This window comes from Cyprinus carpio, chromosome A8, assembly GCF_018340385.1.
Source record: "Cyprinus carpio isolate SPL01 chromosome A8, ASM1834038v1, whole genome shotgun sequence".
Taxonomy (NCBI): domain Eukaryota; kingdom Metazoa; phylum Chordata; class Actinopteri; order Cypriniformes; family Cyprinidae; genus Cyprinus; species Cyprinus carpio.
Genome location: NC_056579.1, coordinates 3,390,258 through 3,407,757, shown reverse-complemented (window position 1 = coordinate 3,407,757; position 17,500 = coordinate 3,390,258). Strand labels below are relative to the sequence as shown.

At 34.8% G+C, this 17,500-nt stretch overlaps 1 protein-coding gene across 1 annotated transcript; it reads right to left on the bottom strand.

Moving 5' to 3' along the window:
• Window positions 1-11,250: 11,250 nt before the first annotated feature.
• Window positions 11,251-12,531, bottom strand: cldn5a (claudin 5a). The gene has a single exon (XM_042761641.1). It carries the CDS (start codon window positions 12,101-12,103, stop codon window positions 11,456-11,458), a length of 648 nt encoding a protein of 215 aa, XP_042617575.1. The 5' UTR covers window positions 12,104-12,531; the 3' UTR covers window positions 11,251-11,455.
• Between the last annotated feature and the right edge of the window lie 4,969 nt (window positions 12,532-17,500).

Sequence of the window (17,500 nt, the reverse complement as noted above, 5' to 3'; positions counted from 1 at the left end):
CCAGAAGCAACTATTTTAAGTAAAAAAAAAAAGCCTTGTTGGATTTGTTTCTTACAAACACAGCTTTCCACTTCACAAGATGTTAACTGATGGACTGAAGTGATGTGGATATTGTGATGTTTTTATCAGCTGTTTGGACTCTCATTCTGACGGCACCCATTCACATCCATTGCTGAGACACTGATGCAATGCTACATTTCTCCAAATCTGTTCCCATGAAGAAACAAACTCATCTACATCATGGTGAGCACATTTTAAGCAGATTTTCATTTTTGCTGAACTATATTACATTTACATTTAATCATTTAGCAGACGCTTTTATCCAAAGTGACTTACAAATGAGAACAATAAAAGCAATCAGACAAACGAGAGCACTACAACAGTATACAAGTGCCATGACAAGTCTCAGTCTAGCACAGAACCCGTAGCAAGGGGTTTTTTTTTTTTTTTTTTTTTTTTCAAGAATAGTACATGCAGTACATGTACTATTCTTGAAAATGATAGTACATGCAGGAAGGCCCGCCAGGAGAGCAATACAATAGTCCAGTCTGGAGAGGACAAGAGCTTGGACAAGAAGTTGGGTGGATTGCTCTGACAGGAAGGGTCTAATCTTCCTAATGTTGTATAAGGCAAATCTGCAGGACCGGGTCGTTGTAGCAATATGGTCTGTGAAGCTTAACTGATGATCCATCACAACTCCTAGGTTTCTGGCTGTCCTGGAAGGAGTTATGGTTGACGAACCCAGCTGTATAGAGAAGTTGTGATGAAACGATGGGTTAGCTGGAACCACCAGCAGTTCAGTCTTAGTAAGGGTGAGCTGAAGGTGATGGTCCTTCATCCAGCTAGAAATGTCACTCAGACAGGCTGCAATGCAAGCAACTACCGTCGGGTCATCTGGTTGGAATGAGAAGTAGAGTTGAGTGTCATCAGCGTAGCAGTGATATGAAAAACAATGCTTCTGAATGACAGATCCTAATGACGTCATGTAGATGGAGAAGAGAAGCGGTCCAAGTACTGAGCCTTGAGGAACCCCAGTAGCAAGTTGTTGTGACTTAGAAACTTCACCCCTCCAAGACACCCTGAAGGATCTATCAGAAAGGTAGGAGTTAAGCCACTGGAGTGCGGTTCCAGAGATGCCCATCTTTCTGAGGGTGGACAGTAGAATCTAGTGGTTAACTGTGTCAAAAGCAGCAGACAGATCCAGCAAGATGAGTACTGAGGATTTTGAAGCTGCTCTCGCCAGTCACAGGGCTTCAGTAACCGAGAGCAGGGCAGTCTCAGTTGAGTGGCCACTTTTGTAGCCAGATTGGTTGCTGTCCAGGAGGTTGTTCTGTACAAGAAACATAGAGAGTTGGTAGAACACAACTTGCTCAAGTGTCTTTGCAATGAATGGAAGAAGGGATACCGGTCTATAGTTTTCTAGAAGTGTTGGATTTAGAGATGGTTTCATAAGCAGTGGGCTTACCCGAGCCTTAAACACTGAGGGAAGTGAAGGTATTACTGAAGAAGAAATCGCTTGAAGGAGGTGAGTGGAAATAGGATCAAGTGGACAAGTAGTAGGATGATAGACAGGATAAGTTTGGAAACGTCCATCTCTGAGAGTGGAGAGAAGGAGGAGAGAGAGAGTGTATTAGTTGTTATGAAGTTATCATCTGTCATATTACGGTTTGTGCGACAAACAGGCTGCAATTTAAGCATGATTTGGATTTGTGAACTATTGCAGAAAGAAAATCAAAACTTTAATTCACTTTGACCAATTAATATTGATTCAACCTTTTTAAAGCTAATTTTATGTCATTTTTTGAGCATAAGAGTATAAATAAGACACTCCCAGTGTCCGCGCTGCTGGTTTCACACATTCCGCTTAAAGTCTCGTTTTTATTCCACCCAAGTAATAAAGTCAAACAGATTTGGACCGACGTGAGGTTAAGTAAATGACAAAGGTTTAAAGTATTTGAGTAAATGTAATTAATTACTGTATACTTGTATCTTTTTAGATACTCTATAGTTTTACTGAGTATCAAAGATATTAGCAAGGTTTACTCTCTACTTCACTACATGTTTTGAACAAGGATCTGTACTCTTTACGTCACTACATTTGTAATGAGTGCTGCAGTTACACATTACATTTTGCATGGCACCTAGCTTTTTCTGCAACAGTTTATTTCTGCTACAGAAGAAGTGATATGCCAAGTGCAGAGCACTGAAAGTACTATATCTTGTGTGTTTTGCCCTTACTTACCCAAACTTGTCAACAAGTCTACTTTACATGAATGGGAGGTCCTTACCAAAGTAGTTGTGAATCACAGGTGTTTTATGTATGAGATGAGGACATTACTGCAGCTGGCAATGAGACCCAAGAAGGATTAAACTTACTTATGTATCCATTATACTGAGAGACTTTTTGAAAGATGTTGTTTTTTTTTTTTTTTTTTTTTTTTTTTTTTTTTTTTTTTTTTGTTTGTTTGTTTGTTTGTTTGAGGTATTAAAATTTTGAGATGTTAAGTTTTATTTTTAAAATTTAGAAAATAAAATGTGATTGCTCTCCTCACAAATCAACTCTTTCTTGTTTTTCACTGCCATGTCTTTTAATTAGTGCATCTTTGAAGCTATACTTCATATAAGTAAAATACTTAAGTACTGTTAAATTCAGATACTCTTAGATCTTTACTCCAGTTATATTGGAACTGGTGACTTGTAACTTGTAATGGAGTGATGTTCACAGTAAGGTATATGTACTTTTACTCAAGTATGATTTTCAGGTACTCTTTACACCTCTGGTAAATGATGACTGCTTGATTTTTGGCTGAACTATCGCTTGAAGTTTTCATTCCTGACGTTAAGGACAGCACTAGCCTCCATCACTTATCTTCACTAAAACCTCCAAACAACATGTCCATTAGTATAACATTTACTCAACTGTTTATCTTCTTTGCCCCGGTTTCTTTTTTTCTCACTCACGTTCTCACAATGTGTCCTGTAGTACTACAGTTACTCGATTCCTTCTGTACATCTGTGAAATTTAATAACTCTAGTTATGAGCAGTAAAAATAGTGATGCTGGCCTCAAAATCAGGTTTTTTTTTTCCTCCCCAAAACTGCGCTGTTGGAATGTAATGCACTGGTTACATGCACAGAACTAGTGTAATTTAAAAAACATCCCCCCCTTTTTTTTTTAAGACAGTTATTGATGGATGGTGGGCATTTCTGTTATTATTAACAAAAGTGTCTCTCTTTGGTTTTGTGGCATGGAGCTGTGCAGTTGTTTTCTTCTCTCTCTCTCTCTCTCTCTCTCTCTCTCTCTCTCTCTCTCTATGTTCTTGAACAGTTTGATCTCGTGAGGATTAGCTGCTCTGGATAACCATGAACAATAGAAGTCATCTATGTGTGTGTGTGTGTGTGTGTGTGTGTGTGTGTGTGTGTGTGTGTGTGTGTGTGTGTGTGTAATTCTTCATCACTTTTGGGTGGGCTTCATCCGTTCAGAATGTTATTGCTCGGAGGTTACTCTTTCATATGTTACTATTCAAAAGCTTTTTGTTTTTATAAAGGAAATTAAACCAATCAAAAGAGACAGAAAGACATTTATAATGTTACAAAAGATTTCTATTTCAAATAAATGCTCTTAATTTGAACTTTGTTCATTAAAGAAAAAATGCATCACAGTTTCTACAAAAATATGACAATAGAAGAACTGTTTTTAACATTGATAATAATCAGAAATGTTTCTTGAGCAGCAAATCATCATATTAGAATGATTTCTGAAGATCATGTGACACTGAAGACTGGAGTAATGATGCTGAAAATACAGCTTTGATCACAGGAATGAATAGCATTTTACAAAATAGTCACATAGAAAACAGTTATTTCAAATTGTAATAATATTTCACAATATTACTGTTTTTCGATTTTTGATCAAATTTTAAATACAAATCTTACAGACCAGTGGTGTAGTTTATGGACTTCAAAGTTGTTTTATTTCAGCATCAATTTTGTCTCTTGTTTCAGACAGACACTAATAAATGAATATGTCATACACTAAGCATATAGAGCTATAAAATGAATGGAGAGCAGTTCAATTCATGTTTGAGTTTATACTGAGATCTCTGACTTTGGATTGCAGACTTTGGATTGTGATCTTGGCAAATCTGTGCACTCTGACGTCTTTGGTTTAATAAAGAACCTTTAAAATCCATGGAACTTTTACATTGCATAAAAAGTCCTTTGTAGTGGAAAAAATTTCTTTAGATTATTAAAATATTAAGAAAAATTTGTTCTTTTACTGAAAACCTAAAATGGTTCTTCTATGGCATAATAACCCCCTTTCGGAACCTTTTTATTTTTGAGTGTGTAAGAAGCAAGAGGAATCAGCTAAATCTTCCGTTTGCTCTCATTTTAATTTTACAGCTTTCTTTGAGAAACAATTGCGATATAAAAGAGATCTCTGGTGATTTTTTTTCTTGCAGGTGCATATGATTGAACATGCTCTTAAGAATATGAGAAAATACGGTCAAACATCCATGAAGAATCCCACAGCAGCCAATTAAAACAATGCCCAACTGAGAAACCATTTCCTGTGGGTGAGTCAGAGTGTGTGTGTGTGTGTGTGTGTGTGTGTGTGTGTGTGTGTGTGTTCATGCTCTCTTAAATTAGGGGAATGTTGTTCCTTTTGTTGTAATGAAAAGCTGAAATCACAAATCTCTGATGAAGAAGAAAATCAGACATCTAAAGCAGAATAAAGCTGTCTCATATAACCGAGACTGTGTCCTTAAGCTGGTGTCACAGCAGGAGGTCAAACCCTCGTCCAGTCCATTTACTTTAAACCTGCACACATTCCATATTTCATTAAGAACATTCCAGAATCATTCCCAGACATTCCGGAACCTGCAGGGTTCAGTCACCGATGCCGCTCAGTGTTCCCATAGGAGAGAAAAATCACAAATCAGATTTAATATCTCTGTTGTTGCTATTAAAAGATATTTCTCCTGAGAAAAAGACTCCAGCACTATCCCATCTGTCTCCTGTAGAGTTTCAGAGGAGATCCCAGCAGTGTCTCAAACTGTGCTCAGATTTCTCAAGATCCCAAAGTCTTCAGTCAAAATCCAGAGATCTCAACACATATTCAAATTTTGCTGATAAAATTCTTCCAGGAGAAAATTATCTGAGCTGCTCTCCACATTCATTTTGGCTTATTTTAGTTTTATTTATATACTATTATAGTATTTATTAATAGTTAAATTAGCTTTCATTAGACGTCTGCATTTTAATTTTAAATTAAGTTTTAGTCATTTTGTTGTGTTTTTGTCATTTTTTTTATTGTTTATATATATCTCAATTTTTTTTTTTTTTTTTTTTTTTTTTTTTATTAGTGCTTAAACTTATTTCTATAAGCTTGTTTCTGCCATGGGATAATTTTAATTATTTTTTAAAAAAAATATTTGTGAACTATCTCACAATTCTGTTTTTTTTCTCACAAATATAATATAAATTCACATAGAGTTTACATTTCACAATTCTGACATTTTTCTCAGAACTGCGAGTTTATATCTTGCAATTGATTTTTGATTTTTTTTTTAATTGAGATAAAATGTCACAATTACCTTTTTTTTCTTTTTTTTTTTTTTTTTAATTATGAGATAAAGTCACAATTATCATTCCATGGTGGGAAACTTCAATATTTTCAGTTAGATTCCAAGACAACATTTCTCATTTCTGTTTACGTTTTTAATGTTAAAATGTTTGTTTTATTTCAGCTTTATTTCAATTACTGAAAACAACTAATAGTTTTAGTTAACAATAACTCCACTGACAACTATTGACTCATCTGTTTTATATATATGTATGTATATATATATATATATATATATATATATATATATATTATATATATATATATATATATATATTATATATATATATATATTTTTTTTTTTTTTTTATTATTATTATTATTATTGTTTATTTATCTTAAGAAATTGTACTGACTAATTTCACTTTATTAACATACAATGACATAAGCACAAACTGATCAGCAGTGGTCACCTGAGGTCCATGTTAATAATGTCAGATGTAAACAGGATCTGAGACACCATTAATAATTAGTAAGCCAAAACTGAACAACTTTTGTGAAAATAAAATTTCCTCATTCTTGCACAGGACCTAATGACTCGTCACACATTTCCGTCCATCAATTTTCCTGATTAAGATGACACTCCTGTGTTTAACGCATGATTAGGCACTCAAACACACATCATCATGCTCCTCCTCATTAACTTCCTTCCTGCTTCCTGTCCAGCTGACCCTTGAACAGGAAGTCCGATGATTCTGTTGGCCTGTAGTCATAATCAACCTCAGCTGAACACACAAACACTCTTGAGCGTGTTCGATGTTTGGTAGAATCACAAGCTTTAAAAGATGCACAATGTCATTTTTTACCACATTTAAGGTCAGCTTGTGGTCAGTGAGAAAGATATGCTTTTTTTTATCCAAAGTGAAGGGAAAGACATTTATGTACATAATGCACATAATTACAGACGACGACAACAACATGTGTAACAACATTTCACAAAATTACTGTTTTTGCTGTATTATAATAGATCATATAATAGCAGCCTTGCTGAGAAGAAGAGACCTCTTTCAAAAACATTCATAAATCTTATCAACCAGTCGGCAGATTGAGATTCATCTTAATGCATCTCTAGCATGATTTCTCATTTCATCTGGTGAAGTATAGATGCCAGTTTGTCAGCAGATCATTTGATTGACAGCGGGAGTGTGGACGGTGACTGAGAGTGTGAGTCAGGGTGAGAGGTTGTTCACCACGGATGGTGAGGTTGATGTCATCACAACTGGTCAGTTATGGGAAGCTGTAAAAATGACACTTGGCCTTTGGAGAGCAGAGGTCAGAGCTACCTGTCGTGCCTCTGTGTGTGTGACAGAAAGGAACGTGTGAACACGAGTGTGTGTGTGTGTTTAAACATCATGTGGCAGGTGCATTAAAGAAATATTCCAGGTTACAAATATCTTAAAGGGATAGTTCACCCCAAAATTAAAATTCTGGCATCATTAACTTACCCTCATGTTGTTCCAAACCTGTATGAGATTCTATCTTCTGATATTTTGATAGAAACAGTTGCTAGACCCCAATTATTTTACACAGTATGGAAAGAAAAATCCTATGGAAGTCAATGGGACTATCAACTGTCTGTTTACCAACATTCTTCAAAATAAAAAGTGAAATAAAAAAATCTGCTTCTGACAAGGGAATGTTGGCTCAACCAATGTCGTGAATTTGGGGGCGGGACTTTCTATTGCCCAACCAACGGAATATAAACTTGTTTGAAAACAGTTACTATTTCTGCAATTGTGTTTAGTGAGGCATAGAAATGAAATGATGAAATGAAGCTTTGTGTAGCGTAGTGTAATCTAATTATTAGTTCAATTTCACATGAATGCACATTTTCCAACACAACACCATCTTTTTTTGTAGCTTTTTTTTTTTTTTAAGAAAACTATGTATCCATTATTTGACTTTGTACTAATAATGGTATAAAGGCTACTAGTTTATGCTCTCTTTTTATGTACTTCATGTTATTGTTTATTTTTTTTTATTTTTTATTTTGTTTTTGTTTATTTTCACCATTTTTTTTTTTTTTTCATTTTAGGTTAGGTTTAGTTAGGTTCATTAAGTCATATTTAAATATATATATATTTGACTTGATTTGATCAGTTAATTTTGGCCCACAATTTTACTAAAACTAAAATGAAAACTTAAACCATAAAAAAAAAACTTTTTCATTACTTGAAATAAAATAAAGTGACTGGAATAAAATTGTATATATATATATTATGTTTTTACTAACTTTTATAGTTATCTGCTGTACTAAAATAAAAAAAATACAAAAAATCTGAAATACAAATGATAAAAACTATATAGATGTATAGAAAAAATGACAAAAACACAACAAAATTACTAAAACTTTAACTAAAATTAAAAAGAAAACTAATTTGAAATATGAATAAAAACTAATAGTATTTCAGTCGTACTAAAATAACACTTTGGTGTGAAATAATGATCTAATCACTGTGTATTTGTTAATAATAACATGATTTCTTCATGCGAGAGTTGTTTGTTTATTTCAGTATGTGTAGAGATTGTTCTTTCTTCACATTATTGTTACTCATTTCTCTCTCTCTCTCTCTCTCTCTCTCTCTCTCTCTCTCTCTCTCTCTCTCCCCCATCTGTGTCTTGGAATGTCTGCTGACGGGTCTTCCATTGTCCTCATCCATATGGCCACATTATGGGGTCCAGTCACCAGGCAACTGCAGGTTCTTTTGTGGTTGCCATGACGAAGACTCTGTAATGACGTCGTCGCTGCCCCCATGTGCCTCTCTTCATTATGGATGGAAGGTCTTTTTAAAAAGTCTGGGCACCTCCCCCAAGTACCCACCCAAAATACACACGCACACACAAACACACACACACACACACACACACACACACACACACACACACACACACACACACACACACACACACACACACACACACACACACACACACACTCGTTACTCAGCCTCGTAACCTTCTTAGCTTCCAAAGGGTGACTGGAACTAACAATCCCACAATGGTGGCTGAAAGAATTGGTGTGGATGTTCATACAGGCTCTATTGTGTTAGAGACTCAAAAAGAATTTTCGTTATAAAAAGTGCTGTTAACAAACCCATAAACTACAGAAACGCAGGATCACAAGAGTTTTTGCTATAAGATGTTCAGTCAAGTAACCTAAAAAAATGACTTAAGTTTGCAACGACTAAATTAACTAGACTTAAGTTGTATTTTTTTCTCCATATTAAATAAATAAAATTACATTTTATAGTCAAATTAGTAGAAAACAGTATATAGTTTTTAATGTGCATATACTTTTTTAATAAATCCATTTATAATTTATAGTGATGGTTAGATTACATCCATTGATCCTGTGTTTTTATGTAAACTTGAACATCTGCTTTGTGTGATTTGTTGAACATCACTGTTGTGAATTGTGAATCACCACTAATGTAAAGTTATATATTTGGCTGAAATAGAAGTTTTGTTTAAATGTGCAAGAAAATGTGCAAACCAATCAGTCATATTTTGCACTGTATATGATAGTTTTTCAGTAAAAGTGTATGAAGTTACTTTATACTATAGTTGTATGGTGCAATTTAGCAATTGTTGAAAACTAAAAATCTGACTAAAACTGATTTGTTATATAATTTTTTTTTAAAGAATTTAGCAATTATTGCAAACCAAAAACCTGATCAATTATTTGCATTGACTTTTATTTTGTTTAAAGAAAACTTTTTTTCTTGATCTTGGTCCATTTTTTATTATATATTTTTTTTTTTAAGCAATTCTTGCAAAGTAAAGACCTGATATATTACTTATAGTGTTTATTATTTATTTTGTGTAAAGAAAAGATGGATTTTTATATGCATTTATCTGATTTTATCTATATTTTGGGAATTTAGACATTATTGCAAACTAAAAATCTGATAAATTATAATTTGTGTGTGTGTGTGTGTGTGTGTGTGTGTGTGTTAGGAAACCTTGTGGATTTTTATATACAATTTTCTAATGGATATAAAATATGCATCTATTTTGTGTGTGTGTGTGTGTGCAGTGCATTGCAAACAAAAGTCAAATGGCCCGACTGTGCCAAGAGAAAAAAACGTATTGTTGAATCCAGAGTTGTACCTTGTATTTTGAATATAGTAATTAAAACTCAATTTTTATTTTTCGTTTTACATTCCAGTGTGTGACCTGTTCACTTCTACTGCTGACCAGTAAAATCAGGTCATGCAGTTCTCCAGTGTGACTGACATGTTTTTGCTGTGGCGAGTGGCCATATGACCGGCTAAGCCTTAAGAAATAAGGTTTTGGAAACCCAGGCAACAACAGTTGCACTTCATATCAGACTGTACTCACTTTTTTTATTTAATAACCACCCAGCATCAGATACTTACTGCTCATTTCATTGAATTGGTCAGAACCTTTGTAGTAACTTTCTAAATATACGCCATCATGACTTTGTTTAGCATCAATACTAGTTAAAAAAGCTAACAACCAGTCCTGAAACCAGAGTTTATATGAAAGACTATAACCACAAAACAACACCAAACACAAATAAAAAATAAAAACACAAGCATTCATATTTGTGTCAAAACTGTAAATGTTTATTCCAAACAACATTCATTCAAGAATTCAAAGACAATTCAAAAAGTTACAAAAAAAATAAACATTTCAGATGAGCAGAATAAACTGGACGTAGAGGTCTTGAGTTCAAGAAACATGAAGATGCCCAACTGTAAAGCACTGACTGGCAGAATATTCCCAAAAATAGACAGAGATCCTGCTGGACTGTATTTCTCATACGGCCTCGTTCAGCTCTGATGAGCATCCGTGTGGACGGGTGAGTTATGATTAACTGATCAGTCAGGAATGGCTTCAGTTCTCCCGGCTGACAATCCAAGCGTTTAAGAGTCTCTGCAAATGTGCCCAAGCAGATTCCTCTACACACTAAAACATCGGTAAACATCACAAAAGCTACAGCTACTAACTTAATGCGTTTTAGTCTTTGACAAACTTTTACAAGCTTACAAACTTCTCCAGGTACCTAAAAGAGATCTGTTGTCAGATTATAGCTTCTCACCCACTAATGAAAATGATAGATATGTAACAAAACATCAATTTAAGCAAAAACATAAACACCTAACACTAACTATCAAAACAAAAACAAACATTACATACGCTTAACAGATCATATAGTTTATGCACATTTGCACATGAATTTATATGAACATTAAGTACAGTATCAACTGATCATAAACAAAAAAAAAAATCATCAACCAACCAATTAATAGATAAAAAATAAAAACAATTAAAAACAAAGAAAAAACAATTAACATTGATTTGAAAGTGAAATTTTTAGCTCATGTTAACTAAAGAACATCATTTATTAACTAATAAAAAAAATCATTCACAAAACATCAATAATTATTCATCATTATCACATCATAACAAAAAAAGTAGTTAACTGATGCTAACTAATGAACCTTATTCTAAAATTTTTATATAATGTTTAACAAATCAGTAATTAAATAACATTAAAAAAATCAATACTAAACACAAATATTAATATAGAAGAATGATATCTTAAAACAAACCCTCAAAAGTAACGCATTTAACCAAAACATTAAAAATAAATGTTAATATTGTTGAAAGTTATTATAAAACGTCCACCTTTCAGAAACGCATATCCTCAAAAGTTTCGTGTTAAACAATAATAATAAAAAAGATCCAATCAGTTGTGCAAGATGCTTAAAAATGAAATTCAGCCAACTGAGAACAGAAACATCTGCAGGTGCAACACACAAAACAAAAGAGCATGTAAAAGTGAAATCAGTCCAAACAGCGTCTAAACGTAATTCCTCTTGTCATAGTCCCCGTTAGATGTTGCTCTGTTGGTGGGCGCGTATTTGACCGAGTAGCCGGAGCTTCCAGAGGACGGACACGAACAGCAGAGCATGCTTCCCCCGAGCAGAAGCATAGCGGTGGCCGCCCAGCCGATGTAGAGCGCCGCACCGATCTCCCGCTTCTGGGACGCCGGAACCTGCGGGTTGTAGAAGTCGGAGATGATGTTGTTGGCCATCCAGCACAGGGGCACGAGCACGAATATGGCACTGATGATGTAGATGACCCCTCCGACATTCACCACACGCGCCTTCACGCTCTCCGCCTTCATGCAGTTGGTGCACTGCGCGCCGGCGATCACCACCATCAGCCCCACGACGCACAAGACGGACGAGATGACCGTGAGCGCACGCGCGGCTTGGAGGTCGTGGCTGAGCGCGAGCATGGAGTCGTGAACCTTGCACTGCATCTGACCGGTGCTCTGCACCGCGCACGACATCCACAGGCCGTCCCAGATGGTCTGCGCCACCACGATGTTGGCCTCGATGAAGGCGGTCACCTTCCAGGTGGGCAGCCCGCACGCCATCATCTCCAAGAGCGTGCCGAAGACGCACAGGGTCAGACCCAGGAGCTCCAGAGCCGCGGAGGCCATATCGTTTCTTCCTCAGATAGATCTGTGCACCTGTTGAGGGATGTTTGGAAAGGCTGCGTTCCTCTCCAGAGTCTTCAGTCTTAGGTTTGCCTTTCTTCTAACCAAAGTGTTCGACTCTCTCTTTTCTTTTCTTTTTCTTGCGTCTCCAAATTTTTCTATTCAAGGTTTCTCTCTCTCTCTTTTAAATCGATCAAAAAACTGAAGCGCCTTGATCAGCTGGACAGCATCTCTTCTCTGCGTCTCTTCTGCGCTTTGACTAACGGACTTCTGGACTGGGAATAAGTGGAGTGGAATAATAGCAGTACGCCAAGAGGAGGGGTGTGTGTGTGTGTGTGTGTGTGTGTTTAGGACTGAAGTAAAACTTTTATCCAATCGCAGGACGGAGCATCTGTTGCTCGCCAATGATAATGCAGAGAAGCTGTGAGTTCGAGTTTGAGGGCTATATCAATGAATAAAACTTGACTTAAGGATTTATTTTGAAACTCTTCAAGGTCTCTCAAATCGGAAAGCAACCAGAACTATGAATATGCTCAAAGAACTAACCTCCTTCTTTATATTGTGATTATTAATGTATAGCCTACCCTTCTTGTTACACTATTTTTCTTTCTTTCCTTTCTTTTTTCTTTTATAAATTGTAAATGTCGTGTTTGTAATATTTTGTCATGGTTTAAATGTTAAATGTTGAGCATATACAATAAAAATAATAATTTTGCTTTCATTTCTTATAAACAACTATACAAAATAGTATAAAAAATATAATGTCACTTATGTATACGTTAAACCAGCACCTAAACGAATACAGAAATGTAAATATAAAACTAAATATAATAAGAAAATGTAAACAGAAGTTAAAAATCTCACTTAAATAAAAAAAACAACATTATTTTATAGTTAAATATTTTGTCACAAGTCTTGAAGCGTGTTTAGACATGTTCGCTGAAAGCGCAGCAAACCGACAGCTCTTAGAAACTGTGACCTGTCACCGCCATCTTGGCTCGAATTCTCCCCTCGTTCGCCGGTCCCTCGCATTGGTAATTGAGCCATAATGGCTTCCGTTGCGCCGGGGTCTCACAGGCATTATGGGATAAGGGCGGAATTATAGCTGCTTCCGGATTCCCTGGAGTGGCCTGCTGCGAAGAAAGAAAACTAGGGGAGGTGAGAGAAAAAAAACCCCAGGTTTTTGAGTTTTATCACACGTTTATAACAGGTAAGGGCTTCTGGCGGCTGAAAAGTTAGTTAAAGTTTCTTCGCGTTTGTATCCGGAAGTGATGCGTCACTTTGTATCAACTCCAGTAACTGTTGCATGTCAAAGTTGATACAAAGTTGCACTGAGAAGCGGTTTGATTAAATAATATAGTAGGACTTGGTTTCTCAGTGTGAAACTGTGAGATAACACACGTGTTTTGTTTTATTGCGGGTGTGTCAGTGTTAGATGTGCTGCGTGCACTGAATGAAGAACATTTTGTCAAGCAGGGTGTGGAAGAGGAGGAGGTGTTTTCACTTAAAACGAGGTGCTATAAAAATGTATACCCAAGGTTATCTGTTGTTTCATTTATAAACTACACTGGAATTTGGCATCATGTGAATTCAGAGACGTGCTGCTCAGAAAGGGCTCTGGGGGAGTCGAGCAGCGGATGGCCAGAGTTTGACAGCAGCACATTTCAGTTTAATAGCACGCTCTCCGCCTGGAACCAGCCTCCTCACTTTAACACGGAGCCAACAGCTCGGTGCATGATTCACTTTTTTTTGTAATTTATGAGAAAATTCATACATTTTTGAAAGTACTGTCGTATCTTAAAGAGAACATTCTGGACCTTTCTCTGTGCTTGCTAAAGTTAGTATGAGCTAATAACATAATATTCATGTCGATTATATATTATATACAGTATGTGATTATTGCTTACATACAAATATTACTATTATATAATTACATTTGTAATATATTTTTGAACATTTATGTTCCAAATGCTATGGAGTGCTTTACAATAGTAGTCAAATAATGGAATGTGATGATAAAATTAGTAAAATACAGCATAACAAAGGAATATTTACTTTAAATTTAGTAAAACACTAGTCTAAAACAATTTCTGCTTGAGTCTCAGGGGGTAAAATATGTTCTAAGAACGTTTTGCTAATGTTCACATTATGCCAAACATTATTTCTGAATGCCCCCCCCCCCCCAAAAAAAAAAATGTTTAAAAAATGAAAAAAAAAAAAAAAAAAAAGTGCATAAACAAGGTATAAATAATATTTCTGTGCTGTATAGGTCCAGACAGCTTCGAGCGAACGTTCTGTTAATGTTACTGTTACTGGAAGAACGTTTGTTCATAACCTTGAGAGAACCTTACCAGAACGTTTTACTTCTAGCTGGGTATTTATAAAACAATATCAGATCAAAGTATTTTTTATTTTTTGACGACTACATTCAACATAAAAACATCACAAATAAAACTCTCTAAATAACCTATTTAAAAATAACCACTAACAACAATATAAAAAAATAGTCTGAAAGGAAATCCCCACTTTATAATGAGAAGGATTTGGGCTTTTGGCAAGACGTGTGACAAGTAAACAAGATGAGTTTCTAAATGACTTCTTCATTATGAAGGACTATTAACTGTTTCAGATAAGAGTTAGGTTTCTGTTTTATTGTGTGAATGTGCTTCTTTTGGTGCAAATATTTGTCTTTTGCTTCCTTTAGCAGTTCTGTACAGGTTTGCATTGAATTTTTTGACTTTTAGGTGTTGTTTATATCATATATAGGACACATTCTAGCATGTTTTATTCAGAGCAGAGGAGGAATGATTCAAAAACAGTGTTTATTTAATTTTTGTGCATATTTTGTGTAAATGAGACAACAAAATGGAAATGAAACTTAAATCTGGTTAAATGTGTAAAATGTTCAGATGTGACTTAATATTTCACAGCATGATGATGACTTCAGAATAGCACTAATTTAGAAGTTAGAGATTTTTTTAATGCCTTCGAAAGATGCCCAAGGCTGCATTTATTTACACAGTAAAATCAGTAATATTGTGAAATAATATTACAATTTAAAAAACAGTTTTCTTTTTTATGTATATTTTAAGATGTAATTTATTCTTGTGCTGCGAAGCTGAATTTTCAGCATCATTACTCCAGCCTTCAGTGTCACATGATTCTTCAAAAATCATTCTAATATGCTGATTTTGAAACATTTATTATTATTATCAATGTTGAAAACAGTTGTGCTGCTTCATATTTTTATGGAAACTTGATCCATTTTTTTCTTTATCAATGAATAGAAAGTTAAAAAATAGCATTTATTTGAAATATTATTTTTTTTTGTAGCATTATAAATGTCTTTACTCTCACTTTTGTGTATTTTGCACAATAATTTACCATTTGAAAGCAACACTCCTGTCCTGTAGAGATGTGTCACTTCCGTCTGTGTTTGAAAGTGATTCCGTCCTTTGTCTTGAAAATCATTCATCAATACTCCAGAGCCGGAGCCACTCTTCAGCGGTGAAGCGATTGCACCAGAGGTCATGAGGTGCACGTTTCACTCATAAACTCTGCTTTGAATTCTGATCCGACTGACAAAAAGCAACTCCCCACAACAAAAAACACATCTCTCATACCACTGAACTTATACTATACAGTATATGAGGCGTTCCAGTCACATGTCTCATGAGCTTACAATCCACTAAGCTCCGTCAGGAATTCTGTTAGGAACCTCAATACCATTTTCCCTTTATTGTAAAAACGGTAAATCTCTTAAGTCAGGTCACAACCTACAAAAGGGTGAGGTAGAGTTGAAAGCTGGTGTGTTTGTTAAATCTTTTCTTGGTTTTGAAGTTTAATGTACGTGTTAATGCAAAAAAAAAATCCCCCTCGGTGTAACCGCTGCGCTGATAATGAGGCCACTTTATTAATCTGCATCTAGTTTATCTTTGCCATAATTGCCAGCCAGCAATAACAAGACCTCCCAGAGTTTGTATGTGTATGTATGATAAAATAGGGATTGCAATGTCCTGTATTATAAAAGCAGCACCGCTACACCCACAATCTGACATTTATCCTAAATTAGTTTCTGTAATTTCCTGAAAAACACTTTGACTCTTGATTTTTTCCTGTCTTAGAGCAGAAACACTCATGATCATAAAAATGTAGGGCTCAGTCCAACCTTCTTCCTTGTTTTGTACTTATTTTGTGTAAATAAGGTTAGAGCCAAATAGAAACGAAACCTAAATCTGATTTAACATTGTATAAAATGTTCAAATATTCAAAACATTTCGAAGCATGAGATGATTTTTTTGAATAGAACAAAATTGCCGAATTAAAGTAAACACATTTTTAAAAGGTTTTTTTTTTTTTTTTTTTTTTTTAAGAAGTCTCTTCTGCTCACCAAGGCTGCATATATATGATTATATGATTGCAGTAAAAACAGCAATATTGTGAAATATTATTGCAATTTAAAAAAACTGTTTTCTATTTGAATATATTGTAATATATAATTTATTCCTGTGATACAAGCCTATTTTTCCAGTTTTGAGCGTAGAAACACTCATGATCATAAGTTTGACCTTCTTTCTTGTTTTGTATTTATTTTGTGTAGGGCTAAATAAGAATACAAAAAATTTAAGTGAAACCTAAATCTGATTAAACATTGTGGAAAATGTTAAAATATTCACACATTTCATAGCATGGCCACGTTTTTGAATAACACATAATTTGCTTAGTTTAAGTTAACATGCAAACATTTTTAAGGTGTTTTTTTTTTTTAAATAGTCTCTTCTGCTTACCTAGGCTGCATTTATTTGATTAAGTAGAATCAGTAATATTGTGAAAAGTTATTACAATTATTGCAGTTTAAAATAATATATAAAATATACTGAATATGATATTTATTCCTGTGATGCAAAGCTGATTTTTTTTACTTGTTTAACAAAATAGAAACAAAACCTTACAAAACAGTGTGTAAAATGTTTTCACAGAATTATTGTTTTTGAATAGCACACATATAATACAATTTAAAAGTTTGGGGTTGGTAAGTTTTTGTTTGTTTTCAGTCTCTTCTACTCTCCATTTATTTAACCAAAAATATTGTAAAAACAGTAAGATTATGAAATATTTGAGTGAGTTTCTGCTGTAATATATTTTAAAATTTAATTTATTCCTGTGATGCCAAAGCAGATTTTTTGTGTCTTGTGAGTAGAAACACTCATGATCATAAAAATCTGTCAGTATTACTGCTGTTAGGCTTTCACAGTGATGACTTCAAGCATGTTCTCTCTGAATTGAACACACTTTCACCCGAACCCCATGAAGTACACCTGTGTGTGTGTGTGTGTGCTAGCACTCATTTATGGGGAGTGGTGAAAATGTAGGAAAGCGTTTCCAGGAAGATTAAAGATA